The following is a 24,131-nucleotide window of genomic DNA, read 5'->3' as shown; positions in this document are numbered from 1 at the left end:
ATAGCTTTGGTGTACAATACTGTTCGTTTATCGCATAGACCTATCTTTTATAGGTATGTGGGTTTATCGGCCACTTTAGGACATGCAGCGTTCCTGGTGGTGACGACTATCTGTAGTAAAATCACAGATTATATGAATTATATTTCATATAATCTGTGGTAAAATTTTCAAACAAGTGACGACACCTTATCAATACACCTTGACATGAACATATTTTTCACGGTGATAATGAATTTTGTTATCAGTTTTTTTCCGGATCCTGATAATCATAATATACCTATATAGTTACAACCATGATATCATGGTCACAAGCACAACTTACAAGTCAATAGTCTTTACTCTATACTTATAGTCCATATAATCTATGCAGACATGCAGTATGCTTGAAAATTGAAAAACAGTAAAGTAAAATAAAATCTTAAACTAAAAAAAATATAACTTTACAGTTTATCTTTGATCGTGCTTTTCAGTAATCTGTATTTACTATTCACTTTATTTGACTATTGTATATACACCATTTTGAAATTTGTTCAAATTAATAATTGTTTTATTTAGTAATTTATTCCTGTAGTCTGTAAATAATTTAATTACATTTGTGTTACTCTTGATCTTGTATATCCAAACACTACTTAAAAAATTATTTTAAAATGGACGACATGGAATTAAATCTAAATCAGAATAATACCATTCCACCAAACGTGACTTCCAAAATTTCCGATTTTATAACTGCGGAACAAGGCACTTCTTTGGAATCTCCGATTAGTTCTAATGATATTAAATTAGATAGTGAACAAAATAATGAAGATTTTCCTTCTCAACCAGTGACTGAAGGAAGTGAACCAAAGGAACAAACTTATCAAGATATTTTAGGTTCTGGGGATTTATTGAAAAAAATCATTAAAGAAGGAGCTCTTGATGAACGACCAATGAAAGGTGAACAAATTGTGATAAATTTAGTTGGTCGTCTAGAAGATAACGATGATATATTTGAAAAGGAAGAAAATTTTGAAATCACTCTTGGTGATTGTGAGGTAATATATATAAAAACGTGCATTCAATATTTTTAAACAATGATTGTGTTTTATTTAGGTTATTCAAGGTGTTGATTTAGCTTTAAGCTTAATGAATGTAGGTGAAATAGCTGAGTTGAAAATAGCATCACGATTTGGTTATGGTGAAAAGGGATTGAATCCAAAGGTTCTGGGTGGAGCTAGATTAGTTTATACTGTAGAACTAGTAACTGTAAAACCAGAAATACTTCCAGATGACCTTACTCCAATTGAAAGGCTTAATATTGGGTTTGTACATTTATATCTAATTATTATTGAACTTAACTATCATATAATTAAAAATTATGTGTACAAAATTAGTGTTTTGGTTGATCATACATTATTAATCTACGATTATATATAGACTAGAACTATTACACTTTATAATATTGTTTTAAAATCTAGATTAATTATATATTTCAACATTTTAATTCATATTTTATTATTTTCCCATTAAAAACACTTTTTTTCTATGATTTATAAACTTATATTAATAAAACTACATTGATAAATAATTAGGTAAATACTAAATACTGAATTAAACAAAAAAACAGTCTAATCCACTAGTTATAAAAAATTGTCAATGTACCCATTATATTAGATTATGATATCTAACCTTTCATGCATCTAAAAAATAATTATTGTACAATTTAAATATAAAATCCTTTAAGTACAAATATTAAGATAAATACTATATGAAATTGTTCAAAATTTTCAAAAATATTGAATTTTTAACTATTGATTAAAACAAAATATAACTAAAAAAATGCGTGGGCAACATGTGATTTTTCACATATTTTATTGCCTACATAATAATGGTAGGAGTTTTGAAAAACTAATTTAAGTTTAAAATAGTCATAATTCATAATACATGGTGCCATGTTGGAGTTAGGTTAGAAGATATAAAGATATATTATATACTAGATAGTAGATATAGACCAGTTATATCACTGTTGTGTGCAGGGAGGGGAGAAGAAACTGGACTAACATCTACCTATTGATTTTCGTTTAAAATTAAAAATTGTAAGGTAATTTTAAGTTTATTTTGTTTTGTTATAGGCTCAAAAAAAAAGATAAAGGAAACTGGTGGTATGCACGTAATGAAAACACTATGGCTTTACATGTGTATCGCAAAGCTCTTCAATATTTTGGCGGACCAGGAGATATAGTAAATATAATAATCTTATTAATTTAGTAATAATTATGAAATTTATTGAAGTTCATAAATCACAATATTTTAATCATATTTTTTTATATACATTTTAAACAAATTTAATCATAATATTCGTAGTTAAGTTCCTATATTTTTAAAAAGTGAATATCGATTTGGTTTTCCATTTTTATAAATTCAATTAATATTAATTATATCATGAATGGGTATAATAATATAGTTTATTTTGAATGTTTAATTTTTACTTATTTTCAATTCTCTACAAATATTTATCATTAAACAATTATTGCTATTTTATTAAGATTTTGTAAATTATGAATGAAATTATATCTTCATAGTGTCTCCTAGACCTAAGGGTAAGGTTTCTTTAAGGTAAAGTAGGAAGTAATCAAGAAAAAATGTTTGGAAATATTTTTTGGCCTTGCAGCGATTCTCAAACTGGTAAATAGAGAAAAATATACAAAAGGAAACAACAGAATTTTTTTCAATACCTAAAATTTAATTGATTATTAAATTTGAATGAGAAGAATCAAATGAGTTAACTGTGGCATGCACGGGGCCACGGGGAATCCATAGTTAATATTAAAAACAGTAGTTGAGATAATTAATAAAAACCATGGAAACATGTGGAAAATGGTTGCAAACCAATCTATGGATTAAAACTGCTGAGAGAAGGAATAGAGAAAAAATTAATCGGTTAATGGAATGAATACAACCTGCACCAGCATAATCATAACTAATTCATCAATAATATTTGTTATTATTTATTATTTACCTCAAATATTATGTGTAGTTGTTCATACAAATTTAGACATTTATGATTAATCGTTTTGTATAATTTATAATATATGCTTATACAGTTAAACATATGAACTAAAAATCACAAAATATTTACATTATTCTTTAATTAAAATTTTTTTAGATTGGTTCAGATTCAGAACATAAAGATATTCTAAGTGAACGCGTTAAGACATTAAACAACATGGCAGCTGTGCACATGTCTATGAATAGTTTAGATTTAGCTTTAAGTACATTGGACAGTGTACTCAATGTTGAACCTCATAATGAAAAAGCAATTATGCGTAAGGGTAAAGTACTAGCTTTAAAAGGACAAAATATAGCAGCCGCTCGTGAGCTTGAAAAAGCATTGCAAATAAATCCAAATAATAAAACTGTCCAAAGCATTTTAAGCAATGTTAAAGCAGCATTAATCAAAGAGCGAGTGCAAGAAAGAGAATTGTATAAAAAGATGTTGGGACAAAAAGATGTTAATGAAAAATCAGCAAAAGACGACAAAAATACGGTATAATGTTACATTATTTTTAAACTTTCTTTTTCAACAAGTTACCCTACTTACCCATTATAATACCTATTAGTAATACATTTTTTTGGAAAAAAATTATTATTGGTGTGCGCAAATATTTTGTTAGCCTGTAGAGCTACATAAAAATATAATTAATATTCACGTCTTTTCCCAACAACCAGTTTCCCACACTTGTTTATTTTTGAAACCAGTAAAAATAATTTGCGCACGTGGTAGTCAATAGTCTAAAAAAACATGGTTACATTTTATTATCACCAACTTCATAATCCAACTTGATTTTTGGGGAAAAAAATATTATTGTATTTAGTATATTGTTATTAGACTTAGAAATTAGTTAAATAAATTGGATTTGTGTCTTGTTTTAGAACACAACATTTATAATCAGTGGGCTTGTTGCCGGATTAGCAGTAATTTGTGGATACTGTTACCTTAACAACAACTTTCCTTTCAGCAAATTTAGTTTTCAATAGCAATCATAGTTTTTTTTTTATGTTTTTTAAAGTATATTCATTATTTCTTTTACATTCAACAATTAAAACATTCTATACAGTTCATTGTGATTCTATTTGACTGCAAATATCTTCAAACTTAATTCAAAACTACATTTAAAAAAAAAAATTAGTTGCCAGTTATGAAATATGTTATGAATTGTATGTTTTTATGCATTTTTATTTTTGTTTTTCTTGTGTTTATACATATTAATTTACTATATTATTTTGGTACTTTTTTGGTATGGTTGTTTTTGTATATATTTATTAAATAGGTCATTAAAATATGATTTACTCATTACTGTATTGTATAATTTATTGAAAAAATAAATATTTATACCTGTACAGGGTAGAAAAAAAAGATTCTCTTTGTTTTTTTAGTCAAATTGGAAAGTTTTTGATTTTAACTACAAGTTTTTATCATTAGGTACCTCAAAATCTGGTGCAAAATTATTATATAAATATTGAATTGATATTCAAGTATGCTACATCATTATGGTGCTCGATATAACTGTCCACTGTGTTAAGAGAGTGCCACACCCGCATGTGTTCTCTCTGTCTTACAAACACATAACAAAGCAAATTCTACGCTCAGATGATAACGTTTAGCTTTGTTGGTTTAAAATTTAGAGTGAATTGATTTCTTATAACATTTATAACATTATAAAGGTAAGATTATTATCTAGTGAACATCATAGGTTTTTTTAAGATTTTAAATTTAAAGAAAGTTATGAGTATTTTAAAATGCACAAACCATTTACAATTTTAAAACACTAATATTATATAATATAAATAATATAGTTATGTCACAGAATAGATGAAATTAGAACCTGCCCAACCAATAGGCGTCGACAGCGCTCCCAGTGTTAGGGCCGTTCTTACAATGTCCGGTAGTCATAGATAATATTATATTGTGTAAAGTCACTTTACTGAACATATTTGTAAAAACGGCCCTAAATTAGTGATGTGCTAAAAAAATCGATTTTTCGAATCGATTCTTGGACGGACCGATTCGATTTGATAAGAATCGGCATTTCCGATTTTATTAACAACTAGCTGATCCCGTGCACTTCGTTGCCCGTTAAATGTACCAACTCTATATGACTCAAACTTTGTTCAATTCGTTATTTAATATTCGGTGTATGGTGTTCGAAATGTATCTTATCTTTCTGTTTCCTGGAATAAAAATTCTGATTCGCAGCAGTATATTGTCAGGTAGGCAATTTACCTGTGGTAGTTCGCGGACCCAGTGCTGTTTGTACGTAAGTGTAGGATTTAACTCTAAATTATCGAAGTTATACCAAGTTAATTTTGATATTATAATATAATTCGAATTGATGCCAGCTTGTACCTGATCCGCCCGAATAACCAATGGCAACCAATAATAAATAATTACTAATTTCTACTGTAGAGTGTAACCAATGGCAACTATTAATAAATAAAAATAAAATTTCCAATTTCCATCTTGAACCTCAATCTCCCTGTTTGAGCAGCTATTTAAAATGCGAATTTCGAAAAATCCTTTCTTAGTGCGCCTATACATAGTAATAAGTACATTTACTGAAAATTTCATATCCATAGCTTCAGCAGTTCCGGCTAGGCGATGATGAATCACCCAGGACAAGTCTTTTTATATATATATAGATAAGTGTTTAATTACCAAGTATTTGAAAATTATTGCACATGGCAAGTATTTGTATTTCTGAATGGATGTTTTATGTGGGCAATATATTATAATATACATTATTATATATTATGTTAAATTAAAACATTTTAAATTTGGTAATTTATTCAATAAAATTTAAAAAAAATAAAAAACTAAGGCGTATCTCCTCCCCCCTGTGACCAACTGGACCAACTGTCCATTGAAGTGGCGAGTTCCCGTTGCTTTGGAGTAGGCCCTATAGGACTACAGCACTCACAGTGGTTTACTCTCTCCGAAATCAAGAGGAACTAAGGTAGGGAGTACTCGCTCTGTAATTAAAAAGTACAGAAAACCTTTATATATGAATCAATATGAACCCGGGCGTCACAAGGGTGAAGGGAGACGAGAGCTAGAACATCTGAATATGTCAAAAAGCACAATCTAGTTTATTCTAGTGATTTAAAAATCGTTATTTTAAGAATCGATTCTCCAAAAAATCGATTTTTTGGGCAACGATTTTTTTTGAATTGATTTTTTTCATTCCGATTTAAATCGATTCACCGACCTGAATCGCCCATCACTACCCTAAATCTGTCTTCCCAGTTCCCAACACGATTAAAGATATAGGGTTATAATAAACATTTTTAGCCATGGGTATATCATTAATCATGGTTCCCAATACGGAACGGAAAGGTCTTATCAATGTTTTTCTGAGTCCGCTTCTCACTGTTTGACACTTAGGTTATATAGGGCACGGCTTTAGATAGATTCTATCTAAAGCCGTGATCTAGGGCATAGTAAAACAAATAATGTATTTATTTTACTATGATATTATAGGGTATATGATCATATATTATGGTCTAAGGTTTGAGTGTTTGACTTGACAACTTGCTCTTTATACTTAGTTCCTTATTCTCCCGGTTAACACAGAACAATCGACAATCATATAAAGCGCTAGTTGTTCATTCCAAACCACGGCCGACAATGAGAACTGAGAAGGTTCAGTTGACAGTTATCTTACGCTCGTTCGGTCTTCGGTCATATATACCACGGAACAAACTTTGTTCTGTGTATATACTAATCTATGCGTTCGGTGTCCTGTATATCTTGATTCGTGCGCAACACTTTTGTTATATATAATTATTAAATTGTGCACGTGGGCATAGGGCAGTTGAGTAACCTTAAATCGCGATAGTGGACATAATCATAAATAACCACAGATATATTATACTAATTAGTAATTAGTATATTATATCTGCAGATAACTAGATAAGTAACAAAACCATAGATAATATAATATTATCTATGAACAAAACTCACTACCACTGTCTGGTCCATATGACATTATATAAAATATCATGATAAAATAACATCATGTAAAATCTAACTGTCATAAAGTATAAACTCATCAGACATCAAGTTAAATTTTAATTGTATCTTTATTCTCTTCTGTTCAAACTTAAAAGTTCAATATCGTAATTTATATTTTTAATTTTGTCATAGTTTCGTTATATTCGTTTTATTTAAAACTCGTGGCCCATTATTATTGTCCGTAATTAAAAATACTCCAAATACCTTGCATAGGTACTCGTGAATCATAGGCATATTAAAATGTGGAATATCTAAATAGTACTGTTATCTAATATTTATATTCTATAGATATTAAGAATAAATATATAGTAAGTATAAGAATAGGTTTAATATGTATTTCTATAGTAGTGTTAACTAATTTATTTGGATGTAACATGTTTAATGAAAACAGATATCAAACTTAAACGAATGCTTATTTGTTATTCTCTTACAATAACATATAATACCTACCTAGTACACCTGCACAATGTCTCAAAACGAAGTGACGTTTGTAGAAGAAGAAAAGTAATTATAACTGTTTTATTAATAATAACATTGTATAACTACATGCACAATGTCTCAAAACGAAACAATGTTTGTATAGATGAAGAAAATTAATTATACCTTTCTGTTTTTGATGATTAAATTCATTAACAAAGTAGGTTTAAGTAGGTTGGCAATTAGTGGCGCAACTAGAGAAAAAAAGGGGCCTAGGTGCAAGTCAAATTTTGGGGCCCCATATTTAAATTTTTGTCTCACAAAATTGCATAGCACCAAAAGCGCATTAAACAGTGGGCTTACAACTTCCTGGTAACAAAAAAACCCAGAAAATAATTTAACACCATCCATTAAAGTGACCCACTTGTAACCTACTGTACAGCAGAGCAACATCCACTTACACACCTTTTTTTTCTATGAATATCAATAAAGTTTTATTTGTGGGGCCAAGTTATAGTTCAAAATGAATAATATAAAATATCTTCATAAGTATAATAACATAACATTAGATGTTGCAGGTATCAAACAATTTCAATTTTCATCATGTGTTATAAAAACAGACGAAACAGTTAAAGGGTTAATAATAATTAATATTTAAATGCTTCTACCATTTTAATAAAAAATAATTTTAGATTTTTAAATTTATATTTAGATTAGTACTAAATAGATAACAAACAGATATATTTTATTTTTTGATTTGTATTTTATCTATTAATTTAACTATTACAGTTTCAAGTCATTAGTATGTCGAAGACTGGTTGAATGTGGTTGGATGGATGAGGTGACCATGTTATGCAAAGAAAAGTTAAAGGATCGTTTATCTAAAGGACAAACAGTTCAATCTATCACTGAAGACGACTTATTCAATGATGTTGCCCCAGATGCTAGAAGTATGATATTTAATAATAACAAAATACGTTGATCAATTAATGAACCAATTACTTGTCACCGATTACTATTATAGGGATGTTACCAGATACAATCAAAAGAGAATTAAAAGTAAAAGTACAAAATAAATTACTACAAACAGCTGGATATTTTGATGAAACGGATAGTGAATCTTAACATACAAATCTTGCTCTAATTTGTACTTATAGAAAAATAACAATTTCATTTTTATTAAAATAATTAATTTATCTTAAAATGAAACAAATCATAATTTTTATAAATAGAGTTAAATGAAGTAAGTAAGGTACTGGTTTATTATATCCTGCCCAGGTGTGAAAACTTTATAGTGCTGCTACACAAGATTTGTTAACTCACTACCAACCATAATAATAAATAATATATTAAAATAAACAGACCAAAAAATAAATAATAATAATAATAAATAGTATATAAGTGATAGTAAATCATTTTTTAATATGTATAACATAAGTAATTAAGTGATAATAATTGATTTTTTAATTAGTTTAATTATTATGATATATTAATATAAAAATTATATGTTATATGTTAATTGTACCATTGGGCTAAGCCCATTTATAAATATAAAAATAAAAAGTTTCAAGCATTAATAACGTGTATACACTTATTGTTTTAGCACAAATCTTTAAAATACATTTTAACAATATATGAAACAATAATAATGGGGCTATAAAGTTTATTCCCGGGTGGGGATATAACAAACCTGTACCGTAAGCATATTTTTAGTTTATGACTGCCATATGATTTGATAACTGAAATGAACCTACTGTATTTGCTTAATGATAATTGACCAACTGCTGTGCAAGTTAGATCTCACAAATTTAACCCATCCATTACAATGACCTATTCAATGACAAGGTATACTTGGGCGTACACTTGACATGTACTAAATAAAAAAACTTCCTAGTTTGCTACCCGAAACCACCCCAAAGTAAATTACCCCCAATTAAATTAGTTCTACTGCTACAAAAAAAACCATTGTAAGCCGATACGTTTAAATTTACACTAAAAATTCAAAACCAAGAATCTGAAAGGTCCCCTACTGCAAAAAGGATCTATAAGACTTTAAGAGAATGGGTAATTTGAAAAATACAACTAATATTTGGTAGATATATTTATTTTTATTTTTGTATTAAAAACATAATTTAATAAAATATGATATCAAAAATGTACTAAGCATTAAGCTTAATATTCAGGATCTACAGATAAATTATCAAAAAAAAGATCCTACCAGACGCAAGAATATAATAAATAGTTATTTTATTTTTTTTGTATAAATTTATTTAATATTAATGCTAAAAGTAATTTCTAGGACTGTATAAATAATAATTAATAATACTGTAGAATATATTATTACCCAACTATTTGGTAAATGAGAAACTAATTTTAAAAATACAAAAAAGGTTGATTATAATATAAAACTTTATATGATTATAATAATGATTAATAACAAACTAATTATCCATTAAGATTATATTCAAGAATTTTTTTTAGCCAACATTATCAAGTATATTTTGTCATTCATTAATTTGGCAACAAAACCATGTATATAAAATAATAAATTTGAATATTTTTTTTTCTCAATAATATACAAACAATATTTAATGTTTACCTTTAATTAATCTAGTATTATTTGGCATTTACTTTTATTGATAAATGTACAAGTAAATATACTTATTTTTCAAATTATTAGCTAAACATCTAAATAGCAATTAATAATTATTATACATTTTAAACAGATTCTGTAGGACTTTGGAATTCACTTAAAGCCTTTATTGGGTTTTGTACTTTCTTTTGAGAGCCTTTTCGTACTTTAGCTCTAACTTCTTCAGGTTTTTCAGGTCTAACAAGTGGTTTCTTTTCAGGAGCTTTCATTTTCCACACAACAAGCTATGGAAATAAATAACATTAAAAATTAACTATTTTTCTTTATAAAATAAAATAATTACTTTTTGGAGATCTGCTCCTTGTCTGGGGTATTTTGTACTGGCCACATATGAGGACTTGACGGTTAATACAACAGCATTCATTAAATTTTTTGCAGCTTGAATTAGAGACGTGGCACTGTCCAACTAAAAGTTATATTATTAGTTTGTTTTACTGTGGGAAAGTAATTTATTTGACATTTATATAATAAAATAAAAATATCATACCCCAGAAACAATTAGTTCACCACTTATATTTTGCACATCAGCTTTAACTTTAGAAGTGATGTTCAGCTGATGACAATACAAAGCAATACGTTGTAAATAAGCTAATAAATCTTTTTTGGTAGATGATTCTGGACATTGGTCAGCAATTTGTCTAGTAAGCTTATCTAACTTTGTTCCAGCTTCTGAAATTTTCTTAGCTGCATTAATAACATCCATAGTAGTTTTCAATGGTCCACGGCCACTTAAAAAATATAATTTATTATCAAAATTAATGTTATATAACCTTTTTACTGCTACAATATATTTATGCTCTGCAACCTGTGTATGCTCCGTCAAATAAATCATATTTTTTTCTATTTCTATAATATTATTTAATTATTTAAGTTTAAAATGGTTAGTGACAAAAAATAATATAAAATATAGGCACGATTATTAGATATATTAGTAGTACTATTGGAGCAGGTTAAAAATCAAGCTTATGTAATTTTATTATTACTAGTGAATATTAAATTATAAGTTATAAAATATTTTTAATTATATACCGGGTAAAATCTGTCATTTCCATCATAATCATACACATGTGTTTGGCAAGAACAATAATATCATTTCCTGTATCATCCCATTTGGCTACCTCACGGTCAAACTTAAGCTTTTCACTCCTAAAGAATTCAACTTGTTGAGCAATTTTTTGTTTATCTTCTTCTGTCATTTTTCTCATAGCTTCCTGTTAGTACATCATTAATAAAAACGAATAAATTAACAATTTCACTAAATATATTTCAAAATATTACTGTTATTAACAATAAATAATAAATATTGTCAATACATACACGTGCTGTAGTAATTCCACTAATATCTGGGTACTCATCCAAAGGTTCTCCAGTATGAGCACTTGCTATAAAATTATTTAACATGTATTATTGAAGTGTTATGAATACTTTAATTAAAATGAGTAGATCAACATTTTATGATTGTACTCAAAACATAATTCAAAGAAAAATGTATCTTAAGAATTTTTCTTAACCTAGATTACAATACTTACATCGGCTTCGTGTATCAATTGTATAATGTTCATCAAACTCTATATCTTCAGGGTCTAATTCTTCATCAGTCTATAATATTTAAACTATTAATTATTAATCATTTATTTACTTTTTTTTTATTGAGTTTAAGCCTAGAAACTATGATCATTAAGGCTGTTTTTTTGTTTGTAGGGGGAAGGAGCAGTAGGTTGAAATACGTATGTGTGTCAAAGATTTGTAGCTAAAAATCCCGGGTGGTCGATCAACCGGGAGCTAGCAACACTGGCCGAAAAGTACACTCGGAACATTTCTGCAGTTGAGTGTGCAGACCGCGCCACATCAAGCCAAATAATATCAATTTGTTACATTGAAAAATTAAGTAAATTTTATACCCTATTCATGAGAACAGCTCGACGAATCTCTCTTACACCATCATAAACAAGTCTAGAAGCATCAATAAAATCATTTTCATCTACTTCTTTAGGAGGATTGGTTGACAAGGCATCAACCGCTAACTCAACACGTTGAGCAAAGTTAGGCATAACTAAATTGAATTAACAAAAAATGATTCATTATTTTATCTTTTATTGCTTTGAAATTATAATTAATTGTTGCTTTGCATTTACCTTGATCACGTAATACTTTAATTGCTTCTAACACACGCTCAGTATATATTCCCGGTTCATAATTATCCATTTCAGCAGCTACTACATTACAAACTCTAGCTGAACGGCCTCTAATTGCTCCAGCAGTTCTATCTAATGGATCAGCTGATCCTTCTTGTAATGCGAGAACACATTTGTTCACATCTTCCAAAATGTGACTTTCTAAAATAGAATAATAAAATGTGTATACAAATTTAAAAATATAATTAATAACAGTAATTTCAAACCAGAAACAGCTAAGAAGTCATCAATTGTTGTTATATCATCAACAGCTTCAGTTAGTAGTCTGACTTGTGCTTGCCATGCATCTCTAAAAACGTCCATATTATCAAGTGCCAATTTAGAGCGGGGTCGAACAGCAAGTACTCTAGCTGCATTTATGACTTGAGGACATAAATTTTCAATTTGTGCAGCAGCGGTTCGTACCATTTTTACGCCATCTTCATTGTTCGACATACTACACGCAAGATTAGCAACCTGAAAACAAAATCATTAAAATTAATTAAGTAATACATACTACAACCATACAATTTACATTCATAAAAGTTTAATTTACTTCAACAAGTTTATTTGCATGTTCAGTGAATACAAGAGCACATTCTTCAACTTCTTTTTCGTCGCCTGAATGGGCTGCTTCAATCAAAACAAGTAACGGAACACTTGTTTCTAGGAAGCTGTGGTTTAATAAAAAAAAAGATTAATTAACTAAATTAAATACTAACCATTTCCTTTGAATTCATTTTACCTATCAGATACATGATCTACAACAGCTTTACGTAATTGTCGTCTCAAATCTCTAGTTTTTCTACACATATGATCAATAGCACGTTCCAATCCTTCACTAGTTTCTTTTACACTCATCTATTAAAAGGAATGTTTATAGTATATAATTAATATCTAAATTTAATATTGTAGCATTTATCTTAAATTATTCAAATAGCATGCCTTACAGTGATCTTTTTATTCATGCAAAATTGAAAAATACAATTGAACATTGTCGGCGACATTGTTATAGAACGACAGTAAAACACCGGTATAACATTAAGTATTAACAAAATTCAAGTACATCAAATAGTACAGGAATTACTGAGTGCCAACACAATTATTTACATATTAGAATGAAATTGAATCTTGAAGGTAATACAGGTGTGGTTATTGTTTTAAATTTGAACCACTGTACTTCAAATTAGTTACAATTGTTAGATGTACAACTGATATTATATATAAAAAAAAAAAAGAATTGATGGGAATATAAAGATTTAAACAAGACTAAATTGTTTAAAAAAAACTATACAATAATATATAGTCTTTAACTTTACAATCATTTAAAAATACAATTGTTAATATTAACCTTGTAAATACGCAGATAATAAATTGAAATGTATATTCAAATAGGTATTATTATGTAAAAATATTAATTTAATAAATTAATATTATCATTATCAGAAATAGATAATTAATAATGGATACCTTAAAAAACATGTTATTTATAGTTATCATTATTTAAAAGTAATTTGACTGACATTTTCTATTCTACATAGATAAACATTAAACACCATTAAAAAGTCTTAGATTTGTAATGGTACATTGGTACCTAATGACTAATGACTAATCACATAATATAATAATAGTTAACAAAAAGTTATTACATTATACTTTAAGTTAACTATTATAAATTATTGCAATTTTAAATCATTTTATGTTATATTATATGATCCCTAAATGTATGGATTCTACAATTTCTAGACACACTGTATATTATAGGATTGCTATGGTGCCATAAAGAGTGCTCAAATAGAGTTTAACACAATTATCTCAGTAAATGAAATTTATTTACAATCATGTCAAAATTTAATATAGTGAATGATTAATTATTATATAATTATCGTCATAAAATAAGTATATTTTATATATTTAGGCAGAGTTGCATAAAAAATATATTAATTTATTAGACCATTTGATCACTAATGTTTGGTAATGTTATGATTGTTTATGCAATGTATTTTGCATTAATATAATATATTGTGTATTAAATATTAAACTCTACTTGACTCACAAAAAAAAAGATAGGTAGTCGTGCACTCAAATATATTTTAATGTGTTAGTAACTGAAAGTATGAATTTAAAGTTGTAGACAATTTGTATTAAATACGTACAACTACTAATAAAACACAGATTAGTGATTTAAGTATCAAATTTAGTTTAAAAAAAATTTACACAACAGTGAATCAAAAAAGGGTACACAAAATGTATTTATTTTGTGGTCTATTTCTAAAATTTTAGTGTTAAGTGCAAGGAAGAACAATTTGTTTTTAACAAAAACCATAAACCATACCCTTTTTCCGACCCTTTGGAGTTGCAATTGCTGCAAACACCAACATAAAAATAATAATTCTTGATGGAATGTTAAGTTAAATGAAATATTTAAAAACAAAGTTCATATTAATTTACTTATTGTAAAAATACATACGTTGGACATATATTCAGACAGCAAATCCTGCAATGCTTGGCGCACAGCATTACACTCAGCAACAATTCTTTCTCTACGTTCATCACGGGTACACGAAGAATCAGCCATTAATGCAGCTCCACTAATAATACTTTCAAGTCGTTCTTCTAAAGAAGGACGAGTACGTACTTCATTATAAACAAGAGGATCCATAACCATTCTTTCCTAAAATACATAACATGAAAAGATAAATTTTTTTAATATAATGATATTTGTACTAATTGTTTTATATCATAAGGCAAATATCAGTATTAAGACTTTACAAAAAATCCAATCCAAAATGAGTTAATAGTTTTAAGGTATGATAGAAAAAAATTAAATAAGCGATGTCGCTCAGCTGTACAGTAGGTTATAAGTGGGTCAATGTATAATGGATTGTATTAAACTTGAATTCAATGATGTAATATCATTGTATAAGAAAAACGATTCTGAATGGAGACAGTTTGTCTGGATATTTTATATCGTTATTATTTATTATATTGTGTAAGTCGAATTAATATTATAATATTATAATTTTTTATTCTAAAACCACTAGCTTTCTCGCTCCACTCAGAATCTAATATCATATTATTTCATATTGTTTAATAAATAAATAACATAAAATTAAAATTTATAATCTCGATTTTAAGCGGATTGCAAATGGTTTGTTTAAAAGAGTTCATTATAGGCAGTGTTCGGAACGTTCACTAAAAATTCGTTCCCACATTCAAATTTATATTTTTTTCAAACCGACACGTTCATGTTTTTTGAAAATATACGTAGATGTGTGTATAATAAGTGATAATTGATGTGTGTGCACATCTACCCTAATACATAAATTTAGCACTCACATGTCTATATCATACAGTAGTGTGAGAAAACATTTTAAAAGTATTTACTTATAGTCCCATCATACCAAATGATCTATATATCAGATAAGACTTCTAGAATCAGAGTTGAATAAGTCATTAATTAATAATTTTCTTTAGAATAAAACACTTTAAAATAACTTATTTATTTTAAATCATTGTCATTAGAGCGCGGATCTTTAGGTTTTTACATATTTTTATTGACTTCATGCAGCTTTACGGGGATGAAAAATGTAAACGATTTATCCATCATAGAGTTCGTAGGAAAAAAATTTATTTGGCATATTTTAGCACACTTTGGAAATTATAGAATATTTAGCCTATTGTCATATTTTAGAATATATTCAATTATTGTTCATAAAAAAACATATTTTATTAATTTCTCAAGTTGTGATTTTTCTACAAAAAAAATAATTTGATTTAAGAATGTTAAAATAAAAAAATCATTGAATTATCTACTTGGTTGTAATTAAATTTGTAATGTTGGTCATACTGTTACTCTCAGTCCGCGATTGTACCATAGATTATCGTATTTGACAACTGATGAATGATTTTATAATAAATAAATAAATATAATAATTTATCTTTTACCAAAGAATGGTGCATACCAGTGGTTAATCCAGGGCTAATTTTTTTTTTTTGGGGGGGGAATGCTAACTTTCCCCCCTCTGGATCTGATACTGGTGCATACAAGTTGTTCATTGTTTTTATTAAACTATTCAAGAAAAAAAAATAATATTATCTGCATATTTACAAGTTTAAGTAATATTTAGAGATTATTTTAGGTTTTTTTTTAGAGCATATTAGCATCATATTTTAAGCAATAAAAAACCTCAAAATCCGCGCTTTACTTATCATAAATATTTTAAATTTCTGAAATGTCGAGATCTTAAAATTACATTTTGAAGATTTAAATAAACTGCATGAGAAAAATTATCAGTTAATGATTTATTAGTTCAATTGGTACAATTGACAAAAAAATGGGGCGCGAAATTATGTCCATTTGCAATCATCTTAATAATAATAAATATATGATGGAATTTTATTAATATATTACTTCTGAATATATTGTGAACTAAATACATAATTACATCAAAATCATCAAGTGCAGCAGCCAATTCACCAGGTCCATCATAAATTTGGTTTCCATTATCGTTCATTGCTGCAGATCGACCTTGGGCAACATCACTTATAGTGTTTACAGCTTCACACACTTGTTTCAATACAAAATCACGATTAGCTTTAGCTGCAGCAAGTTCTGGGTGTCTTACATAAACCTTGGGAATAAATTAATGTTATTTATAAATTAACATTAGTTGGATATTATATTACTAAAATTTTACTTTGGAAGCAGTTAACAGCATTGTGGAATGTTTTTTTAAAATAGCACGAGCTGCAGCAAGATCATCGCGTAATTGAGGATCCTTTAATTCTTGTTGTCGTTTTGCAGCTTGACTCATAAGTTCACTCGCACTTCTACCAAAAACTTTAATATTGTCAAGAAGTTCGGCTTGACTTGAAGCATTTTTAACTTTTTCCAAATCATCTTCAACCTAAAATTAAATTAAAAATATAGGTACATTTTTAATATGATTTACATTGATATCTTTAATATGTTGAATGAGTTATTTAATAAAATATTACGTAAAATAATAATGATAACAATACTTACAACTCTTAAAGACTTCAATAATAAATGCACATCAACCATATCTGCAAGTATAAGTAGGCGTGTTACGGCTGACAATAGATTTCTGGCCGCTCTTACCATATTGCTACGTTTAGCTGAAGCACAAGGATCTTCAGCAAACTCCCTTGCAGCAATACTCATAGCATCACCTACATATAATAATAAAGATTATGCCACAAACTTTTACAAACATAACTTCATACTGTATTAAAATTAGAAAATCATTATAGTCTATCAATCATTAAAGGATGCTACATCAACATGTACACTCTCTTCGACCAATATAATACAAAAAATAGTTATGTATTATCTGCTAAATGGGTTTTAAGCTAAAATTTAAGTACCTATGTCTTTTATTAATTTATTATCTCACTGATGGAGTAATTAATCTGTGTTTGTGATGGTGAGGAAACATTATAAGAAAAAGTTTCAGAAGGCATGTATAGCTTAGCATAGAATCTAAAAATTAAATATTCTACCAATACCAAAAAAATAAAAATTATAATTGTATAATAATAAATAGCTACTGTTATTATTATAAACTATTGCACATTGTAAAATACTTATTTAAATTCATAAATAATTTAATTTATGAGAGTACTAGGTGCAAAAAAATAAAAATAAATAGAATACTACCTATTAAAAAATGTTATTATAATATCATATATTGGTATTTATTAAGTATGTGACCTACCGGATCACGTGACCTATTGTATTGGGTGAACGCTTAGTATTTTCAATTAAATTATAAATCATAAAATTATGTTATGTTATTATAATTAATAAATAACCTAATACAAATATTAAATAATACAAGATTACATTTCATAATGTCAAAATCAGTCAAACAAAATATCAATTAAAAAAAATTTATAAATATTGAAGACATATGTCACGTGCCTTTTACAGCAATGTCAAAATTATTCAAAAAATTTCATAAAACTATTTTATAATAAAATAATTTTTTTACGCTCTGGATATACACCGACCACGACCAGACCGATAATGTACACCCGGCCAAATTGTTATCGGGGTGTGGACTTATAAACTATGGGAATGGTAACTGGAATAAAATTGGTAATTTACCAATTGTCTTACTATCCCTCTCTGAATGAACACACTTAATAACAACAAATATGTTTCAGACGAATTTCGAATGGTTTGATAAGGTAGGTATTACTGATATTAATTTTTAAATGAAACTTTCTAGCCTGTTATTAGTGGTTTTACGACAAAACATCCCGGCAAAAATATTCCATGACAAAATGTAGTAAAATTCAAAAAGTTACCACTATTCAATGTCTTACTATTAACACATTCTTCCTGAATATCATGGCAATTTTTTATAAAATAATTTTTCAATATATTTCTACTTTACAGGACACCTTTTTTTGTTATAGTTTTTATTTTTAAAATTTATGTAGTTAAGTATACTGAAAACGATGGTGGTCAGAATTTGGCACTCGGCATAGTTTTGAAGTTACGACACTTCAAAGTTAATATATAAAGGGTAGGGAAAATGATGTGTGGATGTACGGCGATTACCTTGCACGCTATAGTCAAGAGATATTTTTGATTTTTTTATCCTAGCGCAGCGAGCGAATGGCAACACGGACAATACTGATAACTGACGTCTCCCAAAACAAGTAGTGTCCCGTAAAGAAGAGAAGTTCCAATTTTTCACATATTATGGAACTTTTTTTAAAAAAATGGTATAGATATCGTGGTAATAAGTGGTATTGACTTTCTGTTTTGCAGTACAAAATTGTTCGATTAATTTACTTATATCTCGTTCTTGTGGCGAAATGCCTATTTTTTCGCAGATTATTTTCTATTATTTCTCTATTGAATGTGCGCTAAGTTCATTGACTAACAAACCAAGATCTGCAATCTTACTCTAAATATAAAATGTATCAGATTAATTGGGTTTTATTACAAGATGATTCAACAATTAAGGGGAACTGAGCAGTAAACACCACATAGCCCACTAAAAACAAATCATGATTATATAAAAATTAAAAATGTCGCCATGCATTTAGTAACCATCACAGATGCTACAACTTAATATACCTACCTAATATAGGTATATACTACATAATATTAATCCCATAGTTTATAACAAATCCACACGTATGCACAATTGATAACAATATGGTCGGGTGTACATTATCAGCCCGACTGTGGTAGAGAGTGCTTATTATAATCCAAACTATGGTTAGCAATGCACTTTTTGTATAGGTATTTGTTACAATTTAAGAAATGTATCTTGCCTATTAATTCGGTACCCGTACGTTGTACGTACTTAATAATCTATAGATTATCTTGGTAGGTTACATACTTAACTAATACAGGTACATTAAATATAGGTATCTATATACAATATATTTCCATTTTAAATATTAAAAAAAATTAAACAATAAAACCTTTCAGAATACTATAACTCAATTTTTTTAGTTTTTTTTTCTATAAATATCAATAAAAAATTTTTTGTTGGGTAAAAAGCGTGAAAATTGAATATAAGGCTCCTGATATATCGTTCTAATAGCAGTTGAAAAATATTAAAAATACATAGGCACAATTTTTTTTTATAAGCATTTTTTTTTTTTTTTTTTTTTTTATTTATTTAGGATATTTACAATCTATACAGTTTGTACAATAAGTAAATTTTATAACATAGGTAATAATATTAGTGCATGATTGAATAACTTGAGGGGGGAAAACCGTCCATCAACAGTACCTCCTATTAATTTGATGGGTTCAAATGTTCAAAATATGGAAACCGTTAGGCAAGAGCGTCTCTTGGCCATTTTCTTTTTAACCTCCTCGGAGGATTGTTGGGGATGGTTATAGAGGACATCCGGGAAATTAGAGGGTTTTGGTTTGAGTGCAGTTTGGAGTGAAATTTTTTATAGTGACGAGTTGCTATATCGTTGACTGTTGGTATTTGGAGGTCTTAGTGTAGTGCGTCGTTGGTCATGTACCATGGGACTCCAGTTATTTGTCTAAGACAAATAGACTGGAAAGCCTGAATGGGTCTTATATTAGATGGTTTGGCTTGGCCCCAAATTTGGATACCATATGACCAGAGGGGGGTAATAATTGTCTTGTATATTAATATTTTGTTTTTTAAATTCATTGAGGGAGACAATAATGGACGTAGGAGATGTAGACGTGTGTTTGATTGTTTTCTTTTGTGTTTTGTGTGTTGGGCCCAGGTAAGTCTTTTATCTAGATGAACTCCGAGGTATTTGGTTACATTTTGGATAGTGATTGGTGAATTATTGAGCAAAAGTTGTGGGCATTCGTTTTTTTTCAGAGAAAAATTTATTTGAACTGATTTGTTTTCGTTTATTTTGATTTTCCATTTTTGAGTCCAATTGGAGATTAAATTTAAGTGGTATTGTATATCGTGGATGGCTATGTTTGGGTCTTTGTTTGATGCTAGTATAGCGGTATCATCTGCATATGTCGCTAGGATAGTATGGTTTGTTTTGGGCATATCTGATGTGTAGATATTATAGAGTATAGGTGATAGGTCACTTCCCTGGGGATAAGCATTTAAAGTTCAAATTTTGACAACATTTATCAAATTTATAATTTATTAATTATTTTGTAGTTAAAAATGTATAAAATGTTTAACTTTTATGGCTAAGGATTGAAAATTTAAAACAAGGCTCCACGTAAATAGGTTATATATAAATTACTTTATTCACAATAATATCATCAAATATACTTGGTAATATCATAGGCTGACTGACTGTTTTCGCTCAGAATCGTTTTTTTTATACAATGATATTATATCATTGAATTCAAATTTAACACCATCCATTACAGTGACCCACTTATAACCTACTGTACAGCAGAGCGACATCCACTTATCCACCTTTTTTTTTAGTTTTCCTGTACTAAACTTGAATATTATAGAGCCATACAGGAACGCCATACTACTATTACCATAGTAAATTACCTACTAAAAAAGCTTGACAATTTAATGTAAAAATATAATTATAAGTTTATCTAATGGAAGTTCAAAAATGTTAAAGATACATAGGCACAAATATTTTTTATATACATTAAAACCAAATATTGACAAAATTCATCAAAATCTAGAAAATATTCAAATTATTTTTAGTTACTTATTACTTTTTCTTTCCATCACTAACATAGACTAAATTGAAGATTTGCTACACATCATTCTACCATTAAATAAAAGTTAATTATAGCCATAAGATATCTTCGATTTTTTTAAAATTATTAAATTTGATTATTCAACAAGTCTGCTAGAATGAAAATATTTAGGTATTTAAAATTTACCAGTTTTTCGAACTTCTTCGACTGCAGCTAACATTTCTTGTTTTATATCAGGATTTTCAAAAGCGATTTGTTCTCCTACTTCAATAAAATTCTCTGTAGCTTTTTCGACAGCAGCAACTAGAACATGAGCTCTTTTTGAACGTCCTTTCTTCTTACGTGAAGTTCCTTTAGTGTTCACTAAAGTAGTCACCTGCAACAGTTACCAATATTAGGTATTTTTTTAGTAAATAGTTATTTTGATATAACTGTAGGTACTTACTTGTAAAACTAATGGTTCTAATGTCTTTTCCACAGACATAGTTCGTATCTCTAGATTTTTGGGATCCCATTTTAGTGTAATGGGACCGAACTGATCAGTCATGTTGTATTATTTGGTTATATGTCAACGTATAAATGGCCAAAATAGTTATTAACTATTTGTAACTTTCAAATGAGTGTAAGCATAAACCCTAATGAAGACAACACCCAAGTTATGACGAATACCGGATTACACTACACAGAACAACTGACTACAACACGATGATATCATCGAATACGAATACCATACTATTATGAATTGTAAAAATATTCAAACATTTTAAGCATTATGAAATTATTAAATAACAATACCTACAACATTAGTCATAACAAAATACAAAGAAACAGAATAATCAAATGTTTTGCTAAACTCTTGAATAAATAGGTATTAGATACTAGATAGGTATGTCAGAGACTCAGTGATACGCATGGCCACCGATCAAATACAACTAAAACACTAGTTCACCACTTCTCATTGGTAGAGTGTAAAAGTTAACACACGAAGCAAATGGATGTTGCGTGGATTGGTCCAAAACTCGTATCACTGCCGACACACCTATCAATTTTTACTTGTTTTTACCATGTTTCCACAAAGCAGATAAGTGGACATACCCATACAAACGATGAGTAATTATTATTATGATTCATTGTAGTCGTCCATTTTGATTATATACTTCCAAAGAGATCCCTAAATAGGCGGCATTTTTCTTGTTTTAAATTCAAATATACGTTTATAATATTGTATATAATTGGAACTTTTATGTTTCAGTTCTATTACTAATAAAAAAAAAATAATAATAAATGTGAGTTAAATGTAGAGATAGGCAAGCCAAGCGATAAAGCTAAAAGCCCCCACCTCATATTGTCAGTGGCGTAATTACAAGGGTGATATGGGGCTAATATATCCCACAATGGTTTTTTTTTTAAAAAAATCATAAATTTTAGTTCATCTGTTATAGAAAATTCACGAAAAAAGAGTCGAATTCATAACGCAATTTTTTTCCTTTCACCTACCAACCTAATCCTAATGAAAAATATTCACTAAATGTTTTTTTTATAATTTTCTATACAATATGATAAATTTTTCAAAATATTTTGACTCGTTAAGTGTTATATAAAGCATTTTTAACTTTCAATTTGTTTAATTTTTTTTTTTATTAAATGTCAATAACATTTTTCGAGTTGTTATACCTAGTAGCGGGTTTGAAATATTAAAGATCCATATACTTAATTAAAGTATTTAAGTATTTAAAGAATTTATCAAAATCTTGAAAATTTGCAAATTATTTTGTAGTTAAAAAATTATAAGATGTTCAATTTTAAATTCTGAGCGGAACGAAAGAATGCATTGATTTTACAACGATATGAGTTTTTTTTTCTGTCTGCGGGCAACATTTTGGATATTAAAAATGCTCCAATTTTTGAGATCACCATCTTTTCTGATAGAAAAGTGAATCTATAGTTGGGAGGTCAAAAGTGAAAATTCCAAGTAATTTTTATGTGAAAACAAATTTTGAAAAAAACCAATTTTTGTTTTGGTGTAACTCAAAAACTAATACCCGCAGACCTTTGAAAATTTCACAAAATATTTATAATAGTATTTTCAATAAATGGAAACAATTTTGAAATATTTTGACTTTTTTTGGAGCTATTGTAGCAATGATTACTTAAATTGAAGTATACTTAAACGGAACATTAATTTTCTATGAGCTTTTGAACTTATAATTTGTAAAATAATGATATTCAGCAGTAAATTATTGATCGAGTTACACCGAGCCGAGTTATATCGATTTGATCTAGTGATTTTGTTGTTATTTATAAAAATATTATTTATGGGTACCTTCATGAAACTTTAAGTGTATATTATTAGTTATATATTTTTATACACAAAAATACACAATGACATTTTCAAATGCAATTTTTACGAATAACATAATTTAACCTACTATAATGCCTAATAGTAAAATTAATAACTTTATCACAATATACTGTCTTAAAAAGGTATGCTTAGGCATATTATATAGGCCGACAGACCGTCTTCGCTAAGAATCGTGAACATTGTGTGACGTTCGAAGTAAGAATGTAAGATCACTTGTTCGCGGAACAGTGGTGTATGGATATTCGAATCGTTTAATTTATTATTTCGTCCAAATTTGAACATAAAATAACTATAAAAAAAAC

General features: G+C 28.1%; 3 protein-coding genes across 7 annotated transcripts; 2 read left to right on the top strand and 1 right to left on the bottom strand.

Moving 5' to 3' along the window:
- The first annotated feature begins 282 nt into the window (after positions 1 to 282).
- Positions 283 to 4,395, top strand: LOC132945449 (peptidyl-prolyl cis-trans isomerase FKBP8). The gene is made up of 5 exons (XM_061015197.1): positions 283 to 1,031; positions 1,090 to 1,298; positions 2,109 to 2,217; positions 3,143 to 3,523; positions 3,910 to 4,395. Exons 1-5 carry the CDS (start codon positions 648 to 650, stop codon positions 4,012 to 4,014), a joined length of 1,188 nt encoding a protein of 395 aa, XP_060871180.1. The 5' UTR covers positions 283 to 647; the 3' UTR covers positions 4,015 to 4,395.
- A 2,267-nt stretch (positions 4,396 to 6,662) lies between these two features.
- On the top strand, positions 6,663 to 12,454 carry LOC132945000 (transcription and mRNA export factor ENY2). 4 transcript variants are annotated; one of them, XM_061014595.1, is made up of 4 exons: positions 6,663 to 7,356; positions 7,440 to 7,552; positions 8,255 to 8,415; positions 8,490 to 9,661. In XM_061014595.1, the coding sequence occupies exons 2-4, from the start codon at positions 7,515 to 7,517 to the stop codon at positions 8,588 to 8,590; spliced, it is 300 nt and encodes a 99-aa protein (XP_060870578.1). In that variant the 5' UTR covers positions 6,663 to 7,356; positions 7,440 to 7,514; the 3' UTR covers positions 8,591 to 9,661. The 4 variants fall into 4 exon arrangements, with proteins under 4 accessions (XP_060870578.1, XP_060870579.1, XP_060870576.1 ...); XM_061014596.1 differs by lacking the exon at positions 6,663 to 7,356 and having other exon boundaries at positions 7,363 to 7,552; XM_061014593.1 differs by lacking the exons at positions 6,663 to 7,356; positions 7,440 to 7,552; positions 8,490 to 9,661 and adding exons at positions 7,559 to 8,101; positions 11,820 to 12,454.
- LOC132944994 (catenin alpha) lies at positions 9,698 to 22,368 on the bottom strand. Of its 2 annotated transcripts, XM_061014585.1 has the most exons (18): positions 21,913 to 22,368; positions 21,654 to 21,843; positions 17,322 to 17,488; positions 16,993 to 17,202; positions 16,741 to 16,926; positions 14,763 to 14,966; positions 14,628 to 14,657; positions 13,038 to 13,153; positions 12,849 to 12,966; positions 12,520 to 12,769; positions 12,254 to 12,454; positions 12,020 to 12,171; positions 11,648 to 11,717; positions 11,436 to 11,500; positions 11,148 to 11,329; positions 10,606 to 10,846; positions 10,402 to 10,524; positions 9,698 to 10,342 (listed from the first exon to the last, which is right to left on the bottom strand). In XM_061014585.1, the coding sequence occupies exons 1-18, from the start codon at positions 22,012 to 22,014 to the stop codon at positions 10,184 to 10,186; spliced, it is 2,766 nt and encodes a 921-aa protein (XP_060870568.1). In that variant the 5' UTR covers positions 22,015 to 22,368; the 3' UTR covers positions 9,698 to 10,183. The 2 variants fall into 2 exon arrangements, with proteins under 2 accessions (XP_060870568.1, XP_060870569.1); XM_061014586.1 differs by lacking the exon at positions 14,628 to 14,657 and having other exon boundaries at positions 21,913 to 22,366.
- Between the last annotated feature and the right edge of the window lie 1,763 nt (positions 22,369 to 24,131).

The sequence above is a fragment of the Metopolophium dirhodum genome, chromosome 5 (assembly GCF_019925205.1).
Source record: "Metopolophium dirhodum isolate CAU chromosome 5, ASM1992520v1, whole genome shotgun sequence".
In the NCBI taxonomy this organism is placed as follows: Eukaryota; Metazoa; Arthropoda; class Insecta; order Hemiptera; family Aphididae; genus Metopolophium; species Metopolophium dirhodum.
Note: the sequence above shows the minus strand (reverse complement) of the source record. Positions and strands in the feature narration are given on the sequence as shown.

Excerpts from the sequence above, each read along its gene's own strand:
- LOC132945449 (XM_061015197.1), top strand. The coding sequence starts at position 648 with ATGGACGACATGGAATTAAATCTAAATCAGAATAATACCATTCCACCA. Across the intron at positions 1,032-1,089 it reads TCACTCTTGGTGATTGTGAG|GTTATTCAAGGTGTTGATTT; the intron begins GTAATATATATA and ends TGTTTTATTTAG. Across the intron at positions 2,218-3,142 it reads TTGGCGGACCAGGAGATATA|ATTGGTTCAGATTCAGAACA; the intron begins GTAAATATAATA and ends AAATTTTTTTAG.
- LOC132945000 (XM_061014592.1), top strand. The coding sequence starts at position 7,989 with ATGAATAATATAAAATATCTTCATAAGTATAATAACATAACATTAGAT. Across the intron at positions 8,102-8,254 it reads ACAGACGAAACAGTTAAAGG|TTTCAAGTCATTAGTATGTC; the intron begins GTTAATAATAAT and ends TAACTATTACAG. Across the intron at positions 8,416-8,489 it reads TGTTGCCCCAGATGCTAGAA|GGATGTTACCAGATACAATC; the intron begins GTATGATATTTA and ends TTACTATTATAG.
- LOC132944994 (XM_061014585.1), bottom strand. The coding sequence starts at position 22,014 with ATGACTGATCAGTTCGGTCCCATTACACTAAAATGGGATCCCAAAAAT. Across the intron at positions 14,967-16,740 it reads CTGCACTTGATGATTTTGAT|GAAAGAATGGTTATGGATCC; the intron begins GTAATTATGTAT and ends TATGTATTTTAG. Across the intron at positions 12,770-12,848 it reads ATGCAAATAAACTTGTTGAA|GTTGCTAATCTTGCGTGTAG; the intron begins GTAAATTAAACT and ends TTTTGTTTTCAG.